Source organism: Sceloporus undulatus, chromosome 10 (genome assembly GCF_019175285.1).
Source record: "Sceloporus undulatus isolate JIND9_A2432 ecotype Alabama chromosome 10, SceUnd_v1.1, whole genome shotgun sequence".
Taxonomy (NCBI): domain Eukaryota; kingdom Metazoa; phylum Chordata; class Lepidosauria; order Squamata; family Phrynosomatidae; genus Sceloporus; species Sceloporus undulatus.
This window is the reverse complement of record NC_056531.1, coordinates 12,534,278-12,558,500: the sequence shown is the minus strand read 5'-3', so window position 1 is coordinate 12,558,500 and position 24,223 is coordinate 12,534,278. Positions and strand designations below refer to the sequence as shown.

Genomic DNA, 24,223 nt, shown 5'->3' with positions numbered 1-24,223 from the left:
CAATGGCCCCATACAGCAAGCCAAAATAAAGCTGCTTGGGTCACTTTGGAGGTATGCGGTTTCAATATGCATGCGTCCTGAGAGTTGGAAGCTGCGCCAAAGCAGGCGCTCCAGTCCTAGGACTGGATCGTGGCTTTGGCGCAGCTTCCGGACTCTCAGGAGGCATGCATCATTGAAAGGCGTACCTCCAAAGTGACCCGAAGCAGCTTTATTTTGGCCTGTCTGTATGGGGCCAATGTGTTGTAAGTAAGCTGCTTAGGGTCCCACGTTTGGAAGATGGTGGGATATAAATTAACACACAACAACAATGCTATGGGAACATGAGGCTCAGCTAACTAGGGCTTGGCGTTAGGTTCTTCTTTGGATCCCGGTCCCCAAACTGTTAGAGACAACAGGGCCACAGACTTAGGTGCTAAATATAAAAGATGCAACCAGGCACAGGTAATGCATACTGTTTCACTGTGGACCACTGAAAAGACCTGGTTTTCTCGATCCACTTTTATTCTTTGAGTGCCTTCCTTTGCATCTTGTCCTACTGGGGAATATTTATAAAGATTGAGGACATGAAGGATATTAAAAGACGTTGGTTTCGTCATGTTCTTTCAGGAAGTTTATTTTTTCAACGGGATGCACTCTTTCTTTGCTTGGCGTTTCTGAACTCAACAAGCCTGCTAATAACCCGGGGTAATTTTAAGAGGATTGGGCGGCATAAATATAGCCACACAAGAGGGTTACCTCCCCATCCCCGGCAGCCGTGACCAAGTAATCTTGTAGCCGTTGCAAAGGCAGGAGAGGAGCAAGAAGGAAGACACCTGAAGTGGAAGAGCTTTCCATCTCAGCCGGTCCATATGATCCATTCGGTTGCACAACAAGGTGCCCTTAGAAGTGGCAGCATCGCCAGTGGCACTGCTTTTCTGTGGCTTCGTTCCACAGGGTTGCTGAAAAGCCAAGGTGTGTTCCGAAGGGAGAAAGTTGAGAGAAGCAAGCATGGCCATGAAAAAGGGGAGCGTCCTTGTCTTCAAAGCTAGGAAGCAAGGAGGCACTGGTCTTGCCAATACTTTCTCTGAATCCAGTTCCTATGCTGTTCGCACAGGGCTATCTGATTTAAACTGAATTGGTTTCATCATTGTTTTGTGGGGTTTTGGACTATGTGGACATATTAGAAGAGTTTCTCCTGACGTTTCACCAGCACTCTGGCGGCATCTCAGAGATTGCTGGCATGGAAAAGTAATATATACCCCACTCTCTCCATGCCAGCATTCTCTGAAGATGCCAGCCTGAGATGCTGGTGAAACGTCAGGAGAACTCTTCTAGAACATGGTCACAGAGCCCAAAAAACTCACAAAAAAACTATGATGGGGCCATGAACCCTTCGGACTGAATTGATTTCAATTCGTGCCTCTCTAAGATGCAGTGAGTTACATCACAGCTCGACCGCTGCAGTGGGAGAGTGTATTTATCAGCACTTTTGAGCAGTAGTATATTAGGGTTTAGGTGTAGCGGGTTTCATGTTGGACTAGGACTCTGGGAGAGCCGGGTTCGAGTCCTGGCTCCCGCCTGGAAACCACTGGGTGACCTTGGCCACGTCGCACTCTCTCAGCCTCAGGGGAGGCAAGGCAAACCCCCTCTGAACAAATCTTGCCAAAAAAACCCTGACAGCCGCTGTAGCGTCGCCATGAGTCAGAATGACGTGAAGGCACCCGAGAATGGCGTAATCCTAGCCAAGATGTGGTTTCCTAGGAGCTATCCGTGGATGAAGCAGCACAGACCTGCTCAAGTCTGGGCCCCGAAATGGAAATCCTAAGAGAAGTGAAAGCTGACAAGAACACCAAAACCATCTCTGGGTGCGGAAGCTGTCAAGGGGCTCTGGAAGGCCGAGGCAAGGCTACCTGGTTGTTTCCTTCCACTTGTGCATATGTTGATGAGGAACCCTCCTCAGGGCCTGCAAGAACACAACTCCCAGGATCCCATAGCACAGAGCCGGGGCAGTTAAAGCGCATTGAAAGGGGATTACTTCTCCAATGTGGATGCAGCCATAGTAAACCCCTCCTCCCTTCTTCCTTCAGGGGGATGCTTGGGAGGAACCTCTTTTCCAAACCAGGCTAAGCAACCCAGCTGGCCAGAACACCCATTTGGAGCGCAAGCCAAGCGAGGGGATGATGGGCCTTTGCGATCCAAGACGTGCCAGTTTGAGGGAAGGAAGCCCATCTATATATATATATATATATATATATATATATATATATATATATATATGTGTGTGTGCGTGTGTGTGTGTGTAATATATATATATATATATATAGAGAGAGAGAGAGAGAGAGAGAGAGAGAGATTGAGAGAGGGGAATAGTTTCAAGCTGTGGATGTTTGAATACATGGATGAAGAATCCATGGATATGGAAGGCCAGCTGTACTTCATTTCTAAACTTAAGTTCCTTTCTTTTGCTTTCCTGAAGGAAAAGGATGTGGTCAGAAAATGGAAGGTCCTTTATGCTAAATGAGTCTTGCCTAAAAGGATTTGTTGCCACAAAGCTAATAGTCACTTAAGAGTCCTTTGCGTTGCCTTGTTTTCTCTCCTTGGCTTAAGTTTTGCCTCCTCTTCTTTTGCAATTAGTGTGCTCCTGTCCATTGCCAAGCTCTATTGGAGGTCCATGCGCCATACCACAGCTCTGCCAGTCCTGCTCCAGGCACTTGCGCTGGCTCGAGAATACCGCCTCCAGTATTTGGCCTCAGAAACTATCCTCTGCTTGGCTTTCTCCCAGGTATTTTGGGGCGAAGGTTTGCTCACTTGGCTGCCTGCTTCAAACTGATAAAACCAACATATGGTTTGTTTCTGGTTGTTATCACAGGAGAGCAGCTGGGACCATCTGGGAGAAGTCTGAGGCCCAAAATTGGGGCCCTAGGGAGGCTGGCTCAAGACCTCGAATCAGAGGGGCTACACTCCTGAACTGTTATTTATTGAAGGCATTTCTCTTCTGCCTCTCAGTTCTCCAGGGCCCCTGGGGCAATGTACAGTGGATTAAAACATGTAAAACACTAAATACAGAAATAAAAAAAATGTTTTACAACAGTCTAAAGCAACTCCTTAAAATAGTTTTTGTGGGTTTTTTGGGCTATGTGGCCATGTTCTAGAAGAGTTTATTACAAACAAATTCACAGTCTCACAGGAGTTAAAGGAAAATTGCATAAAGGTTACAAATAGGTGGTATTACACACCAGCAAGAATTGCAAAAATACATGGATTGGGAAATAGTAACTGCTGGAAGTGTCAACAAGAAAAAGGATCTTATTTCCATATGTGGTGGGCTTGTCCTGTAATTAAAAATTATTGGTTAAAAATACATAAAAACATCAAACAAATTTTGAAATTTGATTACCCTTTTATACTAGAATTGTACCTATTAAATATGACTTGGTTTATTGATACTATGCATGAGAAACGTTACTGGAGGATAATATTGAACTTAGTTACATGTGCCAGAATTCTTCTGGCAAAAAAATTGGAAATTATCTTCTATGCCCACTATTGACGAATGGCTTTTTAAGATTATAGAAGTCAAAGATATGGATTGTACAACGTCATCGGTTAATGATAATACTATGGGGAGAACTGAAAAAGAAAAGGAATGGGACCCTATTAGGAAGCATATAGAAGCAAAATGGGAGGTGGAACTGTGAGGAAGCAGTATAATGACAATAACGGTAGTTAAAGGGGGTATTTGCGTAAGAAATAAAAGAAATGTAAGGTTCAATACCAAGAATAGGTACATCTAAGATAAACTAAGTTTAAAAAAGCTGGAAAAAAGATGTATCTAGAGTGCTGGGAAGGAAGGGTTTAGATTAATAGACATTTGATCTGAAGACTGTTGAAGAAGATAGATATACATGGATGTTTAAAAAGTTTTATTGAGTTCAACGATGTGAATGAATGCTTTTCATTTTGTTTTCTGTATAAATCTCATAACACTTAATAAAGATTATGAAAAAAAGAAGAGTTTATTCCTGACGTTTTGCCAGCATCTGTGGCTGGCATCTTCTAGAACATGGCAACATAGCCCGAAAAACCCACAAAAAACTATGGATGCCGGCCATGAAAGCCTCTTAGCTGTCCTCCAGAAACTTAATAGGGACAGACTTTCATGGAAGAGAGTTAAACAATTGAAGGGCTGCTACTGACCAATCTCTGCCACTTGTACCCACCAGACTAGCCTTGTGGGGTGGAATTGGAGGACATGCCACAGGGCTCCACTGAGGCTCTCCAACTGTGGACAGGATCATATGGGAGAAGGGGGTCTTTTGGATATCCTGGTCCCAAACTGTTTACTCTGAGACCGTTACTGAGACAGTAATGTTTGACTTTGGGTTCCTTTCCTCTCCTTCCTTCTAGCTAATGCTTGGGATGCCTGAGCAAGCACTGAGCATGCTGAACACAACGATAGAACCCATCCTGGCTCACGGATCAGTGCTGGACAAAGGAGCTGCCATGTTCTTGGTGGCCAAGTGCCAGGTTGCCTCGGCAGCTGAATGTCCTCCTCGGAAGAAGGCAGAAGGTAAGAATCGTGCCCTTAACACTTTCTTCCAATGTCCCATAGATATCAGGTTGAGTACATTCTTTCTTGATGTTAAATATCTTATTCTGCTTTACAAATTTACAAATGTTGTAAATAATTTTTTCAAACCAGTGTGGCTTTATGAAGATTCCTGTGGCAGAGGCAAAGAGTGTTTCAGTGCCTCCCGACCCCCAACTAGCAAAAACACTAATTTCACATATATCTAGCTGGCCCAATGTAGTTTTTGTTTTCCCTTGTGCAGAATTGGATTTTTTTTTTTTTAGCAGAGTGCCTGACCAAGTTCTGAGATGCTGTGAACCCCATGCCTTTTTATTGTACATGTCACCTAGGCCTCAAAAATCTACTCTTTTTTGCAGGATGTCTCAAATTTTCTTGTTTGGACCACAATTCCCAGAATGCTGGGAATTGTAGACATGTTGCCTTTTGAAAGCTTGGCAATCCCTATATATATTTGGAAAACAGAAGAGAGACTCTCTTTTTCTAACTTTGGATGTTCTTTTTCCTCTGCAGCTCTGGAGTCAGCTATCCTGAACCTGAACGAAGCCAGAACCTACTTTGCAAAGGTGGACTGTAAGGACCAGCTTCGCGACGTCTACTACTACCAGGCCAGACTCTACCACAGCCTGGGCAAGACCCAAGAGAGAAATTATTGTGCCATGCTCTTTCGGCAGCTGGACCAGGAGCTCCCTGCTTGTGGCGTCCCCTTGATCAGTGGGTTTAAATGAGGACCTTTAAGCAAAAACTCTGAGCTATTGAGTGCTTCTCCTGCACAACCTCCAATGACTTTCCATTACAGTGACATATCTTTTATTCTGTAAAACATCAATTTTGGGGGAATACAATAAAGCGTGTTTTTCTTCTTAAGTGGGGAAAATGTGTTTCACACACAGGAGGAAAGATAGCTGTCTTCTCAGAGCTTGGGCGAGTTATTTTTGTTTTTGAACTGGCTAGGGGATTCTGGGAGTTGTAGTCCAAATTAATGTTTCCAAACCCAGATGCTCTGGCCTGTTTCATTCTTAGGCTGTAATGTTGAGCTTGGTTGTCTATTTTTTCCTCCTTCCTCATGAGTGGTTAGTTAGTTTTACAGGTGGACTCTTTATAACAGAAGAGAGCACAAAATGTTCATTGTGTGTCCAGCGTAATGAGTAACATCTTTGCAAATAAGGGATTTGGGTCTTTAACACTTCCCCATCTGTTTTCAGTTCTAAGCCATTGCTCTTGAGATGCAAAAGAGGCAGATGGCTCAGAACTATAGAATCGTAGAACTATGAACCTGTCATGGATGCCTTAAGAAATCTGAAAGCAAAAGAAGTGGACCCCAGCTTCACCACAATAAAGAATATGTTCTATGTCCTATATATTCATAGTGAACTCTTTATGCAAGTTAGAGACCAACACAGCCAAAAGGGGATCATTCGTACAAACAGGAGGAATGCCTACTTTGGGGGGAAATCAAGTAATGTAGAAATAGGAAAGAGATTAAATCGGGGGGAGTGGGGAATGGCATACAATGGAGTAACGTCAATGGCTGCCTGTAACCCAAAAAAGTAACACTTGCTGCAATGTTTTGTTGCAGGTACAGATGTGGGACTGGCAATAATGGAGAAGTGTATACATGTACATAATCTGAAACGTATCATCTCCCTAGATGAGTCTGCCTGACTTTTGAGATCCTTGGGGTGGGCTTTCTCTCAGTCCAACCACTGTCACAGGAACATTGGATGAGAATGTGTGAGAGGTTACTACTAGTCTGTGGAACTCCTGCTCACAGGATGCTAGGTTGGCCCTTTCTCTTGTAATGTTGCCGACAGGCAAAGACCTTTTTTATTTAGACCATCCTATGACTATTAAATGGTTGCTGTGGAAGGGCTTTATATACGGGGAGTGGTTCTGTATTTTTAGGCTGCGTTAGATATGAAATGCATTTAAGTTTGTGCTGTTTAAATAGGATAGTTCGAAGCAGTGGTTCTTGGGCTTTTGTCCTCCAGATGTTTGAGACGTGAGCTCCCAGAATTACTGAGCATTGGTCATACTGGTTGCAACATACTGGTTGCTGGGAGTTGGAGTCCAAAACATCTGGAGGACCAATGGTTTAAAAGTTATTAAACTTCTTACGATTATGTTTGGGTTTTAGCTGCATTTTGGTTTAACCGGTGTCGTAAACTCCTTTGGGGGAAAGTTGTGATACAAATTGAAGACCTGAATATAGTGAATTCAGGGCATGACTGCATCCTTTACAACTGGGAGACAAAGTGTTGCCCAATAGATAGTGCTGTGTTTCATCCTAGCAGGTTTGGTTTCAAATCCTCAACAAAGGACCTGGGACAGTTTGCTGCACCTTACCTCCCACAGGAGTAATGGCACTCCGTTGTGAGATGAGGGTTGTCAAAATGTGACATTTTAACTATAGGGGGTCTAGAATTTCTGGAAAAATTTGGCAAGGAGTAATGCATTAGCTTTCACACTAACCCTATACATGTGTTGTATATGCTTAAGAAGTGCCTAGCATAGTAACTGGGCATTTGCAAATGAATCAAGCAGGCTTCTAGCAAATAATAACAATTCAGTTTGTCCAGCAGGCTGTGCAAGGTCAACTGATCATGATAAGAATGTTTCTGTCCTAGAATGCCTGGGAAACTGTTCCTTTGTTCGGATGCGGTGATCTTCCCCCCCTCTATCTGTGAAAGTGTCAGCATTTTTTAGAACAAGGGAGAATATTTAAAGATCGGGGAACATCAGGCTGACAGTCTGGTCCTGAGTTGGTGCGCTGGACCATAGTCCAGTCCAGGAACTCTGTCGGAGTGCTGTCTTGTTCATTGCACAGAGGCTGGTGAATGGCAGCTGTGAGGAAGGACCGCTTCGATCAGCTGAAGGGACGTGAGTTAACTTTGCCTTTGGTTTTATTCCCACATCCCTCTCAACATCTTCATGTAACCATCATTTTTTGTGTTCCACTTTTGACTCTGTTTTGACAGACCCTTGGGCCTTAGTTGGGCTGGGAACTGAGTTGATCAGGACACTGGGATTCAAAGCTATAGCCATGTTAGTCTGTAGAATCAGTACGTAGCAAGATCTTGTAGCACCTTTGAGACTCACTGAAAGAAAGAAATTGGCAGGATGAGCTTTCGTAGACTTCATGCTACTTCCTCAGATGCATTTGGTGGAAGCCAGGTATAGACATATATATGCCATTGGTATGTGAGGATTGGTACTGTATGTCCCCTCACCACAGGCTATCTACCAGTTCATTTCCATGCACAAAGGCCAGTTTCCTATGTCTTTGTGCACTAAGCACCATCCTTAAAACTGGCCCTGCAACTTCATTTCCAGACGCAAAGGATTTGTAATTTGAATTGACACCCTCAGATCAGCAATAAGTAGGGTCCATACATTGTCACAGGACTCTTTCTTTGAGACTGGCCTGATCACTTGGGATTTATGAAGTCTGAATATCTCACCCGGACCAGGACTCTTCTAGTCTTACAGCTGGTTGGGAAGGAACGCACTAAGTCACCACAGTCCTCTACAGTTAGGGGTATGGCTTCTGGGTCACAAAAGGTAGCTTATATTTATTTCATGTATCTCTGCCTTATCAACTTAACTGGCCCATCGAATCCACTCAATCCGCCATATAAGTCCTGCCAGCGTTAATCCCTTGACTTCTTTCGGGGGGACAGCGGGATAGTTTTCAGCATGTACCTCTCTGCCAATGTGTCTGTATGCCTAGTTCCTTTCTTGTTGACATTGTAATGCCACGCTTTCGAGCCAAACGGCACGCCTGCATTCCAAAGTCCATTCGAGATGAACCGGTTTCCAAATTGGATGGTTCTCCCTGCCGCTCCATGGCCACTTATAAAGCAATCCCGATTACTATGTTTTTCGTTCTTGCATTACTGAAAACTTACTGATGGGAAAGCCATTCTCATGCCATTGGGGAACAGCGGGAGGACTAACCTCGGACCAGCTTTTAGCACATGCCAAAGTAATGTACATACATCCATCCTGATTCAATTTGTTTGCTGAAATGTAACTCAGGAGGATTGGTTTGGAGTAGGCTGCCTGCCTCTTCCTCCAGTGAGTTGATGCGTCTAGGCAGAGGAACCTGAAAATGTTGGTTTAGCTGTAGAACCAATAATAATAATAATAATAATAATAATAATAATGATGATGATGTTTTACAGTACAGTACGACCTTTTCCAAACTAGTGTTAGGCTGGCCTTCTAAATGTAGGTATGAGAAGGCAACTCTCACTGATGTCAACAGTATTTTCTTCTCAGCAGGCATTTGTAGGATTACTTAGGAACAGGCAATCTGTCTCACTATTGGAAATGAATTATTATTATTATTATTATTATTATTAATTTTATTTTTATCCTGCCTTTCTCCTAAAGTGGGACCCAAGGTAGCTACCAAGTTACCTTCCAAAGCCCTTTCCTGGGTGCTGCCATTTGGCGAAAGGGTTGGAGAAGAACAAGAAAATGAGGGGTTTAATACCTATTATCTTTAATACCTCATAGTCATAGGAGTTTATCTCACGGAGTTTAGCCAGTGAATATCCTGGAAAAAGCACATAATTACGCGAAATGATTTCACATGACGTTGCGCAAAACTCGCTATTAAAGTAGTCACAAAGTAGCATTAATACGCATCTTTTACTTTTGGGATTTCAGCGACAATGCATTGCCGATATCCCTTTATTTGCGCAATTGCGTGTGAGAATCATTCACACAATTACTTGCCATTGCCGCTTTATTTGCGGGATGCTTTCAATGCACTTGAATCTCTCTTTCATGCCGAAATTAGCCCCAGTGTGATAAACTCCGAGGCACTCTATGCCATGACTTCATTGTGTGGAACCTTGAGACCTATAGTTTCACGTTGTTACTGTTGTTGCTGTTGGTTTCGCATTGTGCCACATCTTGCATCGCATGCATTAAATCTATTGCAGTATTGTTTTAGTTTCACGTAGACGTCTCTGTCAGAGCTCTAGGGCCTCGCAAAACTACAAATCCCAAGATTCCATAGCATGCAGCCATGGCAGTTTGAGTGGAATCAAAGAGGCTTTCATCTCTGTTTCTTAACCATTGTCCAAGTCCATTTTGCACCCCTTTCCAGCTTGTGACCAGAGTCGGCGCACCTCTCGCTTCCCTGTCGGGACTTGAAAAGACAGTTTTCAGTTTGAAAGCAAACACTAATACCACATTATTGTTGATGGTAGGTGTGGTGTTGCTCTTGTAACTGTAACACAGGTGTGTAAATATGGGCGAGGAGAATTAAGCACTCTGACCAGTTAATGGCGTCCTTCACAAGAACGTTGCGGCTGTTCTGGAATCAGGTTTCCCAATCTTTTCTTATACATGATGAAGTGAGAGAATACTTCCAGGGGTTTTCAGAAGGATAGTCAGCCCTGCCTTGTACTATTTCAATTGCTGCGCTTCTCAACTACTATCCTCTTTTCTGAGGAGGCCAGCCATAGATGCTGGCGAAACGTCAGGAAGAAACTCTTCCAGAACAAGGCCACAGAGTCCGAAAAATCCACAAAGAGCTATTTTAGTAGTCCCTTCCAACTAGGATCCTATGTATTCCTGCATGGCGGAAGCGGGTCAAACTATATGGCCCTTAGGGGTCCCTTCCCACTCTAGGATCCTATATATTTCTGCATGACAGAAGATGGGTTGGGCTATATGGCCCTTAGTAGGCTCTTCCAGCTCTAGGAGTCTATGTATTCCTGCATGGCAGAAGGAGGGTTGGACTCTATGGCCCTTAGTAGTCCCTTCTGACTCTAGGATCCTATGTATTCCTGCATGGCAGAAGGAGGGTTGGACTCTATGGCCCTTAGTAATCCCTTCCTACTCTAGAATCCTATGTATTCCTGCATGGCAGAAGGAGGGTTGGAATATATGGCCCTTAGTAGTCCCTTCCATCTTTATTATTCTATGTATTCCTGCATGGCAGAATGAGGTTGGACTCTAGGACCCTAGGTAGTCCCTTCCAACTAGGATCCTATGTATTCCTGCATGGCAGAAGAGGGTTGGACTATATGACCCTTAGTAGCCCCTTCCAACTAGAATTCTCTAGTTGGCAGAAGGTGGATCAGACTATAGGATCCTTAATAGTCCCTTTCAACTAGGATCCTATGTATTCCTGCATGGAAGAATAGGGTCAAACTATACAGCCCTTAGGGGTCCCTTCCCATTCTAGGCTCCTCTGCTTCTAAGGCAGGCCCAGCTTTTCTGGGAGCGCAGAAGCCAACGTCTCTCTCCTCCTCTCCCGCCTGGCTCTTCAACCTTGAAGGCAGCGCAGCCTTGCCAGATGCCAGGTTCCAGCCAAGCCATCGCCTCTAGGCGGCCTTGATTGACAGCCTTCCTTTTCCCGCCTTCTGCTGTTATTCTTCAAGGGGGCGGGGCGGGAGCGCCCAGCGGTCGCTTGACTACAGCCGCCGCCGCCTCCACATCTGGACCAGTCACAGCCCCCCTCGCCGGCGCGGCGCAGCCAATCAGCTTCGCCGTGTTTTTTTTTTCGGGGCCCAGGAAAGGCTGGGCGGCTCAGCCAATCAGGGCGCCGCTGGCAGCAGCTGGGCCGCCAGGCGAAGGGCGGCTTTTTGGCGCAATGGAGCCTCGGAGGGAGAGGCGGAGGAGCTGAGGTAAGAGCGGCCGGGAAGAGGGGCTTTGGGGGGGAGAATAGAGGGACGCCTTGGAGCCCTTTGGGAGGCGGAGGCGGTTTAAAAAGGAATGTCCACACGAGGGAAATAATCCGTTATGAAAGCGCTTTAAGTGCCCTGGCTCGCCTCGAGCCAGGGCACTTAAAGCGCTCTCAAACCGCTTTATCCCTCCAATGTGGACGCAGCCTTAGTAATAGCCCCCATCCCAGGACTCTTACCCTCCTCCTCCTCCTCTTCATCTCAAGCGTCGAAATGGAACCAGGAGGAAGAAGAAAGTCCCAATGCAAACCCTCCAAACAGGGATCCCTTTCTTGGGGCAACGAATCCCTAAAGTCCCCATCCAAACAACCCCCAAAACAGGGATCCTTTCCTTGGATCATGTAATACATTGCTTTTCAGGTCCCAATACAAAGCCTCCTTCAAGATACAGTACTGTCTCAGTGCAAACCCCACCAAACAGGGCTCCTTTTCTGGGGCCAACCAAGATATTGTCCCTAAAGTCCCAATCAAGCCCCACCAAACAGGGATCCCTTGCTTAGGTCCACCAAGAGGTTGTCTCTCAGGTCCCAATGGGAAGCCACCAAACAGTGGGTTTCAGTTGCCCCAAGAAACCAACCCCTAAAAGCACTCTCCTTTATCGGGTCACCCAAGTCTCTGTGTCTTTTATCCTTTCGAAGGCAAGCTTTTCAGTAGTCGCCGCCTCTCTCTCTTCATTTCGGTGGCTCTGTGAAACTCTGGGCTGTATATGTCTTAACTTTTTGTTTCATTGAAGATCCACATCTGTATCTCAAATGCTGGATAGGTGTTGTGTGTGACAAGGATGGAGGATCCAAGGTTTGGTTGGCCGAGGAAGAGGGATCCAGAGGCACTTCTTCTGTGGTCTTGAGGCATGTAGGTGAGCACAGAAGTCAACTCATATGGCGATACAGTCCAAGGGAAGAGTTTTATCCCATGCGCCCGGTTCTTATGAGGAAGCCCAGAATGGTACATTCTACCAGATCTTCTCCTTAACAGCTCAGGGGTTGGAAACCTGGAGAAAAGATCTAGCAAGAGCCTTTCTCTTTGTAGGGGAATGCTGCCTTCTGTAGGGTTGTTAGGGAGGGACTGAACCAATGATGCTGTCTTTAAGGCTTATTATTTGTGGCACGGCCATGTTGTGTCTTGCGGAGGGTCCAAGGAGGGAAACAACGGGTTGGTTTTAGCCTTTGCTAGAGGAGAAAGGGCAAAATCCGTGGTGCTTTTGGGTTGCCAACTTCTCAAGCAGTCAGGATCGCTGCACCTGTTAACCTCCGCCTAAGACAGAGGTGTTTGCTGCAGAGAAGGTGTCTTGCCATGCTGGGAATAGCTTCCCCGGCTGAGTTTTGCACATTGGGTGCATAGAATACACATCTTCACACTCCCCTGTGGTTAGTTGGCAACTCTGGGACATTCTGCAATGGAGGGAACGTGGAGCGTGTGGTCGTGTTTGAAATGCTCTTGCGCTGATTTTTTTCTTGTGGGGCTGTATGGTATGGAATGTAAAGCGATCCTTTTTGACAACAGGGCAAACGTAGGCAGCCGTTTCAGTATCACTTCTGAAAGTGTTGGTCCAAAACACCCTGCGGAAATCATCCAGTTTGAGACCACTTGAACTGCCTTGGCTCAGTGCTGAGGAATCCTGGGAATTGTAGTCTCTGACAGAGACATGGCTAAATGTCTCCCAAAACTACACTTCTCCAAATTCCCTAGCATCGAGCCCGGGCAATTCAAGCAGTCTCAAACTGGATGATTTCTGCAGTGTGTTTTGGACCATTGAGAATATCCATCTAGTCTCGGTAGCCTCTCCGCAGAGAAGCCACTGCTTTAGCCTGGCATGCAAAACAAACTTTCAAAAGAAAAAGCCAATTCCCCTTCCTCCATTCCAGTTCTAACTTTTCCTATATAACTCTTCCTTGTGTGGTGGAGAATCACAGAGGACCGTTGAGGTCAAGGAAACCAAAATGCACTTGTTGCCTTACTTGCACTGGCTTAAATGGTTCAGGCAGGCATGCAGTAGAAGCCGCTAATGCATCACACCCATCAGCCTCTGCTGGATTAGCATTCTCCCTGACATGCTGGTTTTCCCTTTGCAGGGAGATTTGGATGCACGGTTGCCTTCGAACAAGGTGTGAGGGAGTGCTGTTACATGAGAGGACTGTACCATGAGAGCTGATGTGCACTGAGAAGTCTTGAGAGCTAGAAATGTGACATTTGTGATGGGTTGCGTTTTGCTAAATCCACATGAGAGGTGGCATTCTGAGAAAAGCTTGGTGCCCTCCGAATGTCTCCTTGAAGACATGGTTCATCACAGGCCATGTCATACAGAATGGTAATGGTACTGGAAGACCCGGAGTTAGTATTGTTAGGATGCTCATGGGTTAATGCTGCTAACTGTTTAATGAAAATCCTGGAACGTGGGCTGCTTTGTCTTCATTAAAGTGCTTGTGGGTGTTTTGTGTTCGGTCTGCTGGGTGCTTAGACCATCTCTACATTTGGGGGCAAAGAGTTCTGGAGGCTAGTTATGAATTGTGGGTGGAACGGTTCACCTTTTGGACAGTACTCTACCCGCTCTTAATCCACTTGATGTGTTGCCTCATAGTATATCTGTACATGGTAAATGTACCGGAAGGGAGATAAAATATCTTATCTTTCCATGGCTTATGACCTAAGAAATCTCATATGCCCTTCCACAATCAATTTCCATGCCTCCCTGTGGGTTTTTCATTACTTTTTAGGTTCCCTTTCCATACCCTTCCTGCAGAAATGCATGCTCTGTTTGCATACCAGTGGGACAGGTAAAATATGCGTTTCAGTGCAGTTATGTTTCGATAGACCCTATTATCTATCTTTTCAAGGATTTTGCTGCTTGGTCTGTGTGTGGGCGTGTTGTGTATGTGCCTTGAACAAAATGGCTGGTTTTTGAATCCTCCAGAATAAGGTTGAAGTCTGATGGGTAAAATGACATTGCATGCACAGAGCATGGGGACTGTGGCAGATAAACTGAAGAGGAAACAAAGAATCTAGTTGTCCCTATGTGCAAAAGAAATGCCTTCAATGGAACTTCTTGTGCTTTCTCTTCCTGGTTGATTCTCTCCCTTTTTTGTCCTTGTTCTCTTCTGTTTTATCTCTTTCTTTCCTCCCCCCCCCCCCTCTTCTTCCCAAGCTGTTCAGCGCTATCTCTGCAGATTCTCAGCATTCCCATGGGCTGACTGTAGTTTTAACCGTTGCTAGAATCCACGTGGCTTGTGCGATATTGTCAAGCTGTGTTGTTGGCATGTGGGTTGCTGCTATTTCTTGCTTCTTTTTTTTTTTCTTCCTTTCCTTCACTCTCATCCTTTGACTTAATGGTTGCAAGATTGCCCTTTCACTGAGCACAGGGAGTTCTAAAAGGCCTCTTTACACAGTCAGTCAATCCAAAGGGCTAAATGCCCCCTTTCAAATTCAAGGTGTCTTTGGATGGTCATTGTGCATTGCAAGGCTCCCTGTGGAAATAGGCGGTTTAACTGTTTGAGCAGATGGGGTGCTGCTCACCTAGCCTCCAGCACTCGAAGAGGTACAAAATATCCCTCAGCCTCAGTGGGAATCTGACACTGTGGGGTGGCCAGGTGCAAAAGAGGATGGGGCCCCTGTACCTTTAACAGTTAGAATCATAGAATCATAGAATCGTAGAGTTGGAAGAGACCTCAAGGGCCATCCAGTCCAACCCCCTGCCATGCAGGAAATCCAAATCAAAGCATCCCTGACAGATGGCCATCCAGCCTCTGTTTAAAGACCTCCAAGGAAGGAGACTCTATCACCCTCCGAGGGAGTGCATTCCACTGTCGAACAGCCCTTACTGTCAGGAAGTTCCTCCTAATGTTCAGGTGGAATCTCTTTTCCTGTAGCTTGCATCCATTGTTCCGGGTCCTGTTCTCTGGAGCAGAAGAAAACAAGCTTGTTCCCTCCTCAATATGACATCCCTTCAAATATTTAAACAGGGCTATCATATCACCTCTTAACCTTCTTTTCTCCAGGCTAAACATCCCCAGCTCCCTAAGTCGTTCCTCATAGGGCATGGTTTCCAGACTCTTCACCATTTTTGTCGCCCTCCTTTGGACACGCTCCAGTTTCCCAATGTCCTTTCTGAATTGTGGCGCCCAGAACTGGACACAGTATTCTAGGTGGGGCCTGACCAAAGCAGAATACAGTGGCACTATTACTTCTCTTGATCTAGATGCTATACTTTTATTGAGGCAGCCTAAAATTGCATTGGCCTTTTTAGCTGCCGCATCACACTGTTGACTCATGTTCAACTTGTGGTCTACTTGGACTCCTAGATCCCTTTCTCATGTAGTTTCATTCAGCCAAGTGTCACCCATCCTATATCTGTGCATTTTATTTTTCCGCCCTAAGTGCAATACCTTACATTTCTCCGTGTTGAATTTCATTTTGTTAGCTTTGGTCCAGTTATCTAGTCTATTCAGGTCATTTTGGATCTTGATCTTGTCCTCTGGGGTATTAGCTATTTCTCCTAATTTGGTGTCATCTGCAAATTTTATAAGTATGCTCCCAATTCTGTCATCCAGGTCATTGATAAAGATGTTGAATAGCACTGGGTCCAGGACAGAGCCCTGTGGGACCCCACAGGGATTCCACGGAAGAGGGAATTTCTGCAGGTGGAGCATGACAGCTGAAGGTTCAGGAGCCCAGATCTCCTTGGTGCCCACAGAAACTAGTCTGCTGGGTTAGAAGAATTCTACCTACCTTAAAGAGGAGTGTATCTCAGTGCAGAGCACATGCTTTGCATGCCCAAAGTCCCAGGTTCAATCATGGACCTCACCAGCTCAAAGCACTGAGCAGTAGGTGATGTGGAAGACTTTTTGTCTGATGAGCCTAAGCAGTTACTGTTGATCTGCAGGTAGATCATTGTGACACGCTTCAGATGTATTGAACTAGAGCTCCCAGCATGGTAGATGATACCAAACAAGCTGGAACAGAGACCTGATGTGCTTTTGGTGTGAGCTGGAGCTGGCTGTACCACTAAGGGCAGTGATTCCCAAACTTGGCCCTTCCAAGTGTTTGGGACTTTGGCTCACAGAATCCCAAACCATTAGCCAAGATGGCTGAGGCTTCTGGGAGCTGAAGTCTAAAACCCCTGGAGGATCAGAGTGTGGGAATCACTACATTCGAGGGAGTGAAGCATTTACTTAATCTGGTAAAATGAGGGAGCTGTGGGTGAAGCAGCAAGCAGATGCTGTTCTTTCACAGTGACGAAGAAAGCTTCATGGGCCATTCCAGTTGGCTTTGGGATGAAGAATAATGGGAGGGAGTGCCATCTTGTTCTTGGCCTCAGGCAGCAACGCGTTTGGGTTTGGCTCTCTTGTCTTGTTTTAATGAATGTGTGGGTGTAATAACAACACAAATGGACTTATGGACATCTGTATGTACTAACAATAATACCAAGGTAGTGGTTTAAAGAGTAGCGCCAGAGCCATGTCATGCGGTCTTCGGTGTACCTTTAATGGCAGGTTTCTTGATGAAACTGTCTAGGTTCAGAGCTGTTATCACATTCTGCCTCACTCCCTGTAGGTCCTGAAACCACACATGAATTGGCACATGTGTCAGTTTATTTATTTCTTGTAACCCAGACAGGTTTAAATCCTTGTGTCTAATGGGGCTACTGTTTTTCTTAACAGTGCTTTTGTCGCTGGATCTTGATATCAGCACTGGTTGAGCAGCTGTCAGGATCTGCTGTAAAAGGAGAGGCTGAGGACTCTAATGGGAAGAGTTATAATAGCTGTTGCATTAACCTCATTAAAAACAGATAAATGTTGGTGGCTCAGGTAGTTCCAGGGTGCCAGGTGAGCGTTATGGGGAAAGTGTTGGTTTCCTGGGACTTTATAGAGGTCAAGTGAAGATCCGGAAATAGGCCACAGTACAGAACCAGAAAGGTTCGGAGGCTGCGGAGCTGTGGTTGTGAAGTAACGTTGCTGTTTAGGAACTTGTCACAGGCCAGTTTCCACCTGCAAATATTAGGCCTCAAGGCATATTTTTTGTCACCTGAGGCCAAGAGGCTAAGGACCTAACCTTCAAGCTGGTCAAGAGCACAGTTGCAAGCACACACATCAAGATGGGGTTGTCCTCCATATTAATTTCTCACAATATTCTGGAGCTAGGACTGGTTGTACCATTATGTAAAGTGAGGCGGCCACTTCAGGCAACTGCTGTAAGAGCCAGTGGAGTGGTTAGGATGCTTGAGAAGACCATGGGAAGTCCAGCTTCAAGTCCTTAGGAAACTCGCTGGGTGACCTGGGGCTAGGCACTATTGCACAGCATGACCTGATGTTTGAAAGAGGATTTGAAAAACATTGGTCCTGTTTAGCTTTTTACGGATAGCTTTCTGCAGGGGTCGTGTTTTGCTTGCTTCTTGCTTTTTAGTCATTTAATGTGCTGCTTGTATGTTGTGTTGCATTCAGTGTTGCATCTAAATGGTGAGAGATGCATCCTCAAAGACAGGATATACATAGTACACAAGTATCCCTGACTCACTGTTAAAAATTAATATATCTTTATATATATATATTTTAAAAAATATCCTGTTGCAAGCCCTGGCCATTTTCTTGTGGCTGTTCAATGTGGCTGTGGGATTAGTGATCTATAAGGATTAGTGGGATTAGTCTCCCTTCAGAGAGCTTCTTTTGATTGCTTTATTGTCGATTTCAGCTCTCAGAGGAAGAGAGAAAGGTGTTAATTACTGCTGTCCTTTTAAAAATGTTTTAAAGCTAATATATAAGTAATAAATGCCCCTTCTCCACTTCTGGGAATAGAAACTGACCATGGGTCAGTAAAGAATATTCATCAATGACTCCCCCCAGCTTTGCTCAACTGGAAGCCACCATAAAATGGGCAAAGCTTTCCTGCAAGTAGGAAGCTCTGGAACCCCAGAATAAGCCTCAAGAATACTTGACAACAGCAATTGGACTGATATTATAGAATAGGTAGAAAATCAGGTGTGAAAAAAGCACTTCAGGATAGTATATAAAACCATACTGTGAACCAGTATGGAGTGAACCAAGTACAGTGGTCCCTCCACATTCTCTGGGGTTAGGGGCGAAGGACCCCTGTGAATGCGGAAAAACTGCAAATAAGAAACCACTATCCTTTTTACTGAAGAGAACACCTCTCTAGTAATCTCCAGGTCCTCCAGGGCAACTCTGTGGTCAACATCTACCAGAATTTGACCATAGGGTCATGCCAGAGGACCAACAAATGACTAGAGAAGGGTTTCCTCTAGGACTGTCTAGAGGACTTTACCAAGCTTAGTGTTCAAGCTGTTGGGAATCATTTCGTTGCTGCTCTAAGTCCCTACTATGTAAATGCCAAGAATTCATTAAAAATTAAAAAATAACAAACTTCAAAGAGATGTCTGTGTCCATCTGTTCTCAGGGCTGGCCGCCTTTCCTTCTGACCACTTCCTTTCTGACTCTTCCCACTTCCCTTGTGGACGCGACCTCCTGCCAATCTGCTTCCTTTGGGGGGTGCGTGTGGTTTCTGAGATGGGCCCCATGGAGGGTAGTGGGGTCATGGTCATGGCCGAGGGTGCAACCCTATGGGCACCACTCCCAGTTAATGGGATAGCTATTTATATGCACCATTTGGCAGAGCTCCTAAAACACAGATCCGAAAGTAAATGGAAAACCAGCCTTCAGGGCCATCTGCTCCTGCTATTCTGTGTGTTGCCCTTAAATGCATTTGTGGGCTTCGGCTTTCAAGTACAGTTACGAAGGCTTTGCAGAAAAAGCTTTTGTCCACTTTGAAAGCAGCGCCAGCACTAGCAGCGTGCCAGGAGCAAAGCCTGTGGCATTGATTCGCTCGGCCTGGTGCGCGGATTAGTCTGCAAGCGCTGGGGTAGCTTTCTGTCATAGGTGCTCACTTGGGTTTTGCCATACTGTTTACTCACTTTTTTTTTTTACAGGGTGAGTCTGCCTTACAACACAGTTGGTAAAAATCAGTTTAAAAACGTGCAACCAGATATTTGTGGTCTAAATCAGTTTGAAACTTTAAGTCGGCTATCGAGAGGGAAAAAATTAAGTCCAGATTTTGACATTTTTCTGGAAGTCGTAAAAGAAGAATCCGAGTCAACAATATCATTGTGACTGATAATTATGTAACTTCTAATTATGTTCTATGACCAGGTTAACATTGGTTTATGGAGATGGAGAATAGCCTGATGAATCCTGTTCTGCCGGTGGTGTACATAAAGTACCTACTATCATTATCTATCTTTCCTTTTCTCTGCTTTTTACTCTCTCTCTCTCTCCCTCTGTGAAAACATAGAAGAAGTTCAACGAATAGAGAATTTGGGGAGAAGAACTAAAGGCCCAAATAGACAGGCCAAAATAAAACTGCTTCGGGTCACTTTGGAGGTATGCTGTTTAAATGATGTATGAGTCCTAAGAGGCCAGAAGCTGTGCTAAAGCCACACTCCAGTCCTAAGGACTGGAGCACAGCTTTGGCGCAACTTCTGGCTTCTTAAGATGCATGTGTTATTTAAGCAGTATACCTCCAAAGTAACCCGAAGCAGCTTTATTTTGGCCTGTCTGTTCGGGCCCGAAATCTTAATGAGGAGTAGTAGTCTAGCTATCGAGGCAAGGGGTCCCATTTTTAATGAACTGGAAATTAATCTGGCAACGCTTGAAAGTAATTGTCAGTAAACACCTTGCTTTGTAATGAAACCTACATCTTTGAATATGTGTTAGGAGTATATTAAACAGTCATGTACTTCTACAAGAAAAGATGGTTAAAATAGAGGCTTCCTCGCTGGGGATTTCAACTATTAAAATCCTTCACAAAAGCAACTTAAATTGTGCTTTAAATTAAAGCAACCCTGCATTACAGAGTCTAGGGTTTTCCCCTCACCTTTAAAGAAAAGTGTTCTCATTTGCACTGACATATTTCTTTCGCCTATGTTCAGGGAAACCATTTCCAAATATTTCACAATAGTACTTCTAGTATAATTTTTAAACAATTGATTTTTTAAAAAGCTGCCCTAAATTGGCAGTATTTTTTCTCAAAGTGCTATATCATGCCCCCTTGTGTAAGGGGAAGGGCCTAAATACCCTAAAGGCATCTGATCCTGTCTGATCTTGGAAGCTAAGCAAGGTCAGCCCTGGTTAGTACTTGGATGGGAGACTTCCAACGAATTCCAGGTGCTGTAGGTGGTATTTCAGAAGAAGGAACAATAGGAACGAATGGGTCAAGCTAAAAATGGATAGTCTGGTGCAGAGGTAGCAGACCCGAGTTCCTCCTCATCCTTAAGTGATGCAGCCTGGCACCCTTCTGATGTCTTGGACTACTGTTCCCATCATCCCTGGCCCACCTAACCAAGTGATGGGAGTTGTAGGTTGGTGTATCTGTAAGGCCTCCAGCTTGTGGGTGCCTTATCTACACAATGGTTTGGTTCTAATGGCTAAAGTTAGTTGCACAGGTCAATGTCTGCTGGTGTGTGGTCTCAGGACAGAGGAGTGCAGACTGTGAGCCGCCAAAGCCATCCGTTCACATCTCACCTCAGTCATGTACTTGGAGGGTGGCCAGTGTCTCTCAGAATGAGAACCACACCTTGCTGCATGAGTGCAAAGGTCTGTTGAGCCTAGCTATCTGCCGCTGACAGCTGCCAACCAGGTTTTCTGGTGGCATGCTCACTTGGACTGCCTGGGCCTGATAAGCCTTCCGCATCCCTTTGTCTCTGGCACCTGTGACTTGGAGATACACTGCCTCTGAGTGAAGAGGGTCTGTGTCATTCTTGTGATGAAACAGCCATTGACAGATCACTCTGACATGTATTTGTCTGACCGTTGTACATTAGGGGAGGGAGTCATGTGGCCCACCTGATATTTCTGGACTGCAACTCCCAGCATTCTTCACCATGGACTATGTTAGCTAAAGATGATGGAAGGTGCAGTCTGGCAACATCTGGAGGGCCTGTTGATTCACACATCTGTTTTATGTGGCTGAAGGCAGGTCTTTTTGAGAGAACCAGTGTGGTGCAGTGATGTCCGAGGAGTGACCACACTGAGCATGTTGCAACAAAGAGTCCTGTGGCACCTTAAATACTAGCTAGTTTATTAGAGGACACATTTCTTTGGAGTTCAGCCCACTTCATCACCTGCACAGCATGTAATCCAGAACTTCAGATGCAAATATAATGCATATACAGTACAGTAGTTGGGAGCTTAGATGATGAGGTTTGAGAGCTATCTAAAACAGAAAGCGCTGTGAGTGATGGCTATCTTGTTCGCAGCTGATAACACGGCATACACACATTGGCTTACAAGTGACAGAGAATGTTTGTTATCGACAAAGATTGGGTGGTATAGAGCTGGTCCCGGAAAGCTTTCTGGGTGCCCTTTGGGCTAGCCATTCTCTCTCAGCCTGATCGGAGCTTGGAAAAATGAACAACACCCAGAATCCACCGGCCAGTGGCCAGGTAAGGAGCTGTTGGAAGGGGAAGAGAATGAAATGTTAGGATTAATGAAGCCTTTGGATGGTCTGTGTGAGAAGGTATGGAAGATTTATGATTAAGAGTCAATCAGGTTTTGGAATAAATGAGTGTTTTGTAGGGGTTTATGTTAGCTAGAGAGGAGTGTGTGATATTTTACATGCCATAAATATTCTGCCTTTTTATGTTTAGCGTTCTGTAAATAACTGTTTTTGGTTTTGTACACCTTTGGCCTTCAGGAATGCTGACATCTTGGAGTCAGAGAAGATGTCTGCGGTGACAGCATTGCATAAAGAGGTGTGGTGTCCATTGGGGGTGAAAGTTGTATACATCCTCATAGGGCATTTAGATGGTGTCACACAAGGGGAACAGGAGTAAGTCCTTAAACTAGTGGCAGAGGTGCGGATCAGGGAAAGCCCTCACTCTTGACAATCGCAGTAAGTCTTCACATTTGATGTGTTACGGAGTAAAAACTTCACATTAGGCCATTTCTTCAGTGGGATTGTAAACTTCTGCATAGATTAATCACAGTTTAGCATTCGGTCCAAGCGCTAAACAGTGGTTGGCCTTCGCTCAGGTTTGTGTAGACAAGCCAGCTTTGTGGCCCTTGGTGTGAACTCTGACTTAGTCAGGTGCAACACTGTTGCACTGAAATCAATGTAGGACTGTGAAACATATTCAGAGGTTGCCATGCTTGGCCATATAGCAAAATAAAACAAAATCCAAAATCCACAAAAGTGTGGAGCTTCCATGAAGGGAGCTCTTGCACCTGAGGCTCTGGCCTCAAATCCCAAGCCATTTTAGTAGGATATCAATTTTTAAATCAATCCTCTCCCTGTTAAATCGACATAACTGGAAGTCCTGATGCGTTTCCTTTAAATCTTGAGCCTTGTTGTTTTCTCTTTGGAGTGCTTGCTTGGCCCTGTTCATTGTCTCGATTTAATTTCATTCTTACCTGCAATCCCAACAACCTTTAGCAACAAAATGTCTTTTTCCTGAGCTCTCAAGGCATCTGCTTAATGTAACAGGTTCACTTTGGCTTTAAGTGCAGGCCGAGCCGCTGAATAAAAAAGCAGGGGGTCTAAATGCATTAGCTAAATTGATGGAAGATTTGCTACAAGTTCAACCGCGCTGTGCTGGAGTTTTTTGTAGCCGACATTTCTGAATAAAGCCAGGCAAAGGATAGTAATTTAAGGTGCGTAATAAATTGCATGTTTCACTTTCTTGACCTACAAAGAATAATGTAGAGACTCTGTCTAGGGAAGGAGCAAAAAAAATGATATTCTTTAAAAATACTTGGACCTTGCTGACATTGACTCACTCATGGGGTTGTCAAAATTGTTAGTGCAGTTTCACATGGTGTAATATCTATATTTTGATATGTGTCTGGGCCAACATTTTCTCCTTGATGATAAACAATCCTGGGATCTTGGTATGGCAATACAAGGTACTCAAAACGGTGCAGCTATTGCTACATCATCCACAAAATTGAAATGGATCCTTTCTCCAGAACCGAAGGCACTCCAAGTTGCTATTGTTGTCAGAAAACAGAACATCTTTATGCAGTCCTCCTCAAAATGGGTGCAGTGAAATTGACACCTCAGAAATTTAGAATTTGACAGACCTTAGATAGGTTAGTTGGTTTTGGATTGGGGGATTCAGCTTCCAAAATTTTCAGGCCAACATGGCTGCTGGGGTATTTGGTCTATTTTAGCTCAAAGGAGGAAAACGTCCAAGTTCTGAAATGTGGTATATGTGATCTTAGATGACTAGAGAAGTTTTAACTGCGGGGCACAGGATACGACTATGATCTTATCTTGAGCAGTGGTGGATGCCCGCTGGCCCTGACATGCTGAATGATGGGATCGCCAAGGATGAAGCCCACTGTGTTTGGCTACTCAGCCTTCTCCTTTAGAAGGGTGAACTTGGCTGGGACACATCTGTCACCGGCAAACCCCTACAGGTTTGTTTCTCCATTCGTGTCCACCAGTGCTCCCCAAGCTTTGGCCAGTTTGCACAACCCAAAATATAGCCAGTTATGCCTGCCACCCAGACCTTGGAGGGTACAGTCAATGATGTGGGTTTTCTGGAAAAAGTAGAACTGGAAAACTGTCTAAATAATATTCCCTGATTTGACACGTTTGGTTTAAAGTTATATTCAAACATTTAAAGTTAGACTCAAACTGAAGATGCCAGCCACAGATGCTGGTGAAACATCAGGAATAAACTCTTCTAGAACGTGGCCACATAAAACTATATTCCCACATAAAACCCACAAAAAACTATATTCAAACCCATTTACGTTTTACGTGGAAATTATTTTATTGGCATATGTGTAGGAATGTGAAGAGGATAGCATGCATTTCCCTTATATTTAACAAAGAAAGACTTCCCTGGAAAGAAGACACCTTCCTTAAGGACACATACATAAAGAGAGCTGTTTCTGATATATATATATATATATATATATATATATATATATATATATATATATAT

At 44.6% G+C, this 24,223-nt stretch overlaps 2 protein-coding genes across 12 annotated transcripts in view; both read left to right on the top strand.

Annotated features, from left to right (window-relative positions):
* The first annotated feature begins 2,368 nt into the window (after positions 1-2,368).
* Positions 2,369-5,434, top strand: LOC121916626 (anaphase-promoting complex subunit 5-like). Its single transcript, XM_042441919.1, has 3 exons — positions 2,369-2,761; positions 4,387-4,549; positions 5,081-5,434. The coding sequence occupies exons 1-3, from the start codon at positions 2,651-2,653 to the stop codon at positions 5,293-5,295; spliced, it is 489 nt and encodes a 162-aa protein (XP_042297853.1). The 5' UTR covers positions 2,369-2,650; the 3' UTR covers positions 5,296-5,434.
* A 1,787-nt stretch (positions 5,435-7,221) lies between these two features.
* Positions 7,222-24,223, top strand: part of CAMKK2 (calcium/calmodulin dependent protein kinase kinase 2) — a 41,604-nt gene continuing 24,602 nt past the window's right edge. For 2 of the 11 annotated variants that reach the window (XM_042441576.1, XM_042441575.1), the window contains exon 1: positions 7,225-7,447. The gene's annotated coding sequence lies outside the window, so the exon portion shown is untranslated. Of the gene's footprint in view, positions 7,448-8,527; positions 8,553-11,069; positions 11,215-12,004; positions 12,128-24,223 lie in introns of those variants that run through there. The other 9 variants (XM_042441573.1, XM_042441574.1, XM_042441571.1 and 6 more) reach the window with 8 other exon arrangements.

Bases quoted from the DNA above. Each gene is read 5' to 3' on its own strand.
- LOC121916626 (XM_042441919.1), top strand. From the start codon at position 2,651: ATGCGCCATACCACAGCTCTGCCAGTCCTGCTCCAGGCACTTGCGCTG. The intron at 2,762-4,386 runs GTATTTTGGGGC...CCTTCCTTCTAG, and splicing joins TCTGCTTGGCTTTCTCCCAG to CTAATGCTTGGGATGCCTGA. The intron at 4,550-5,080 runs GTAAGAATCGTG...TTTCCTCTGCAG, and splicing joins TCCTCGGAAGAAGGCAGAAG to CTCTGGAGTCAGCTATCCTG.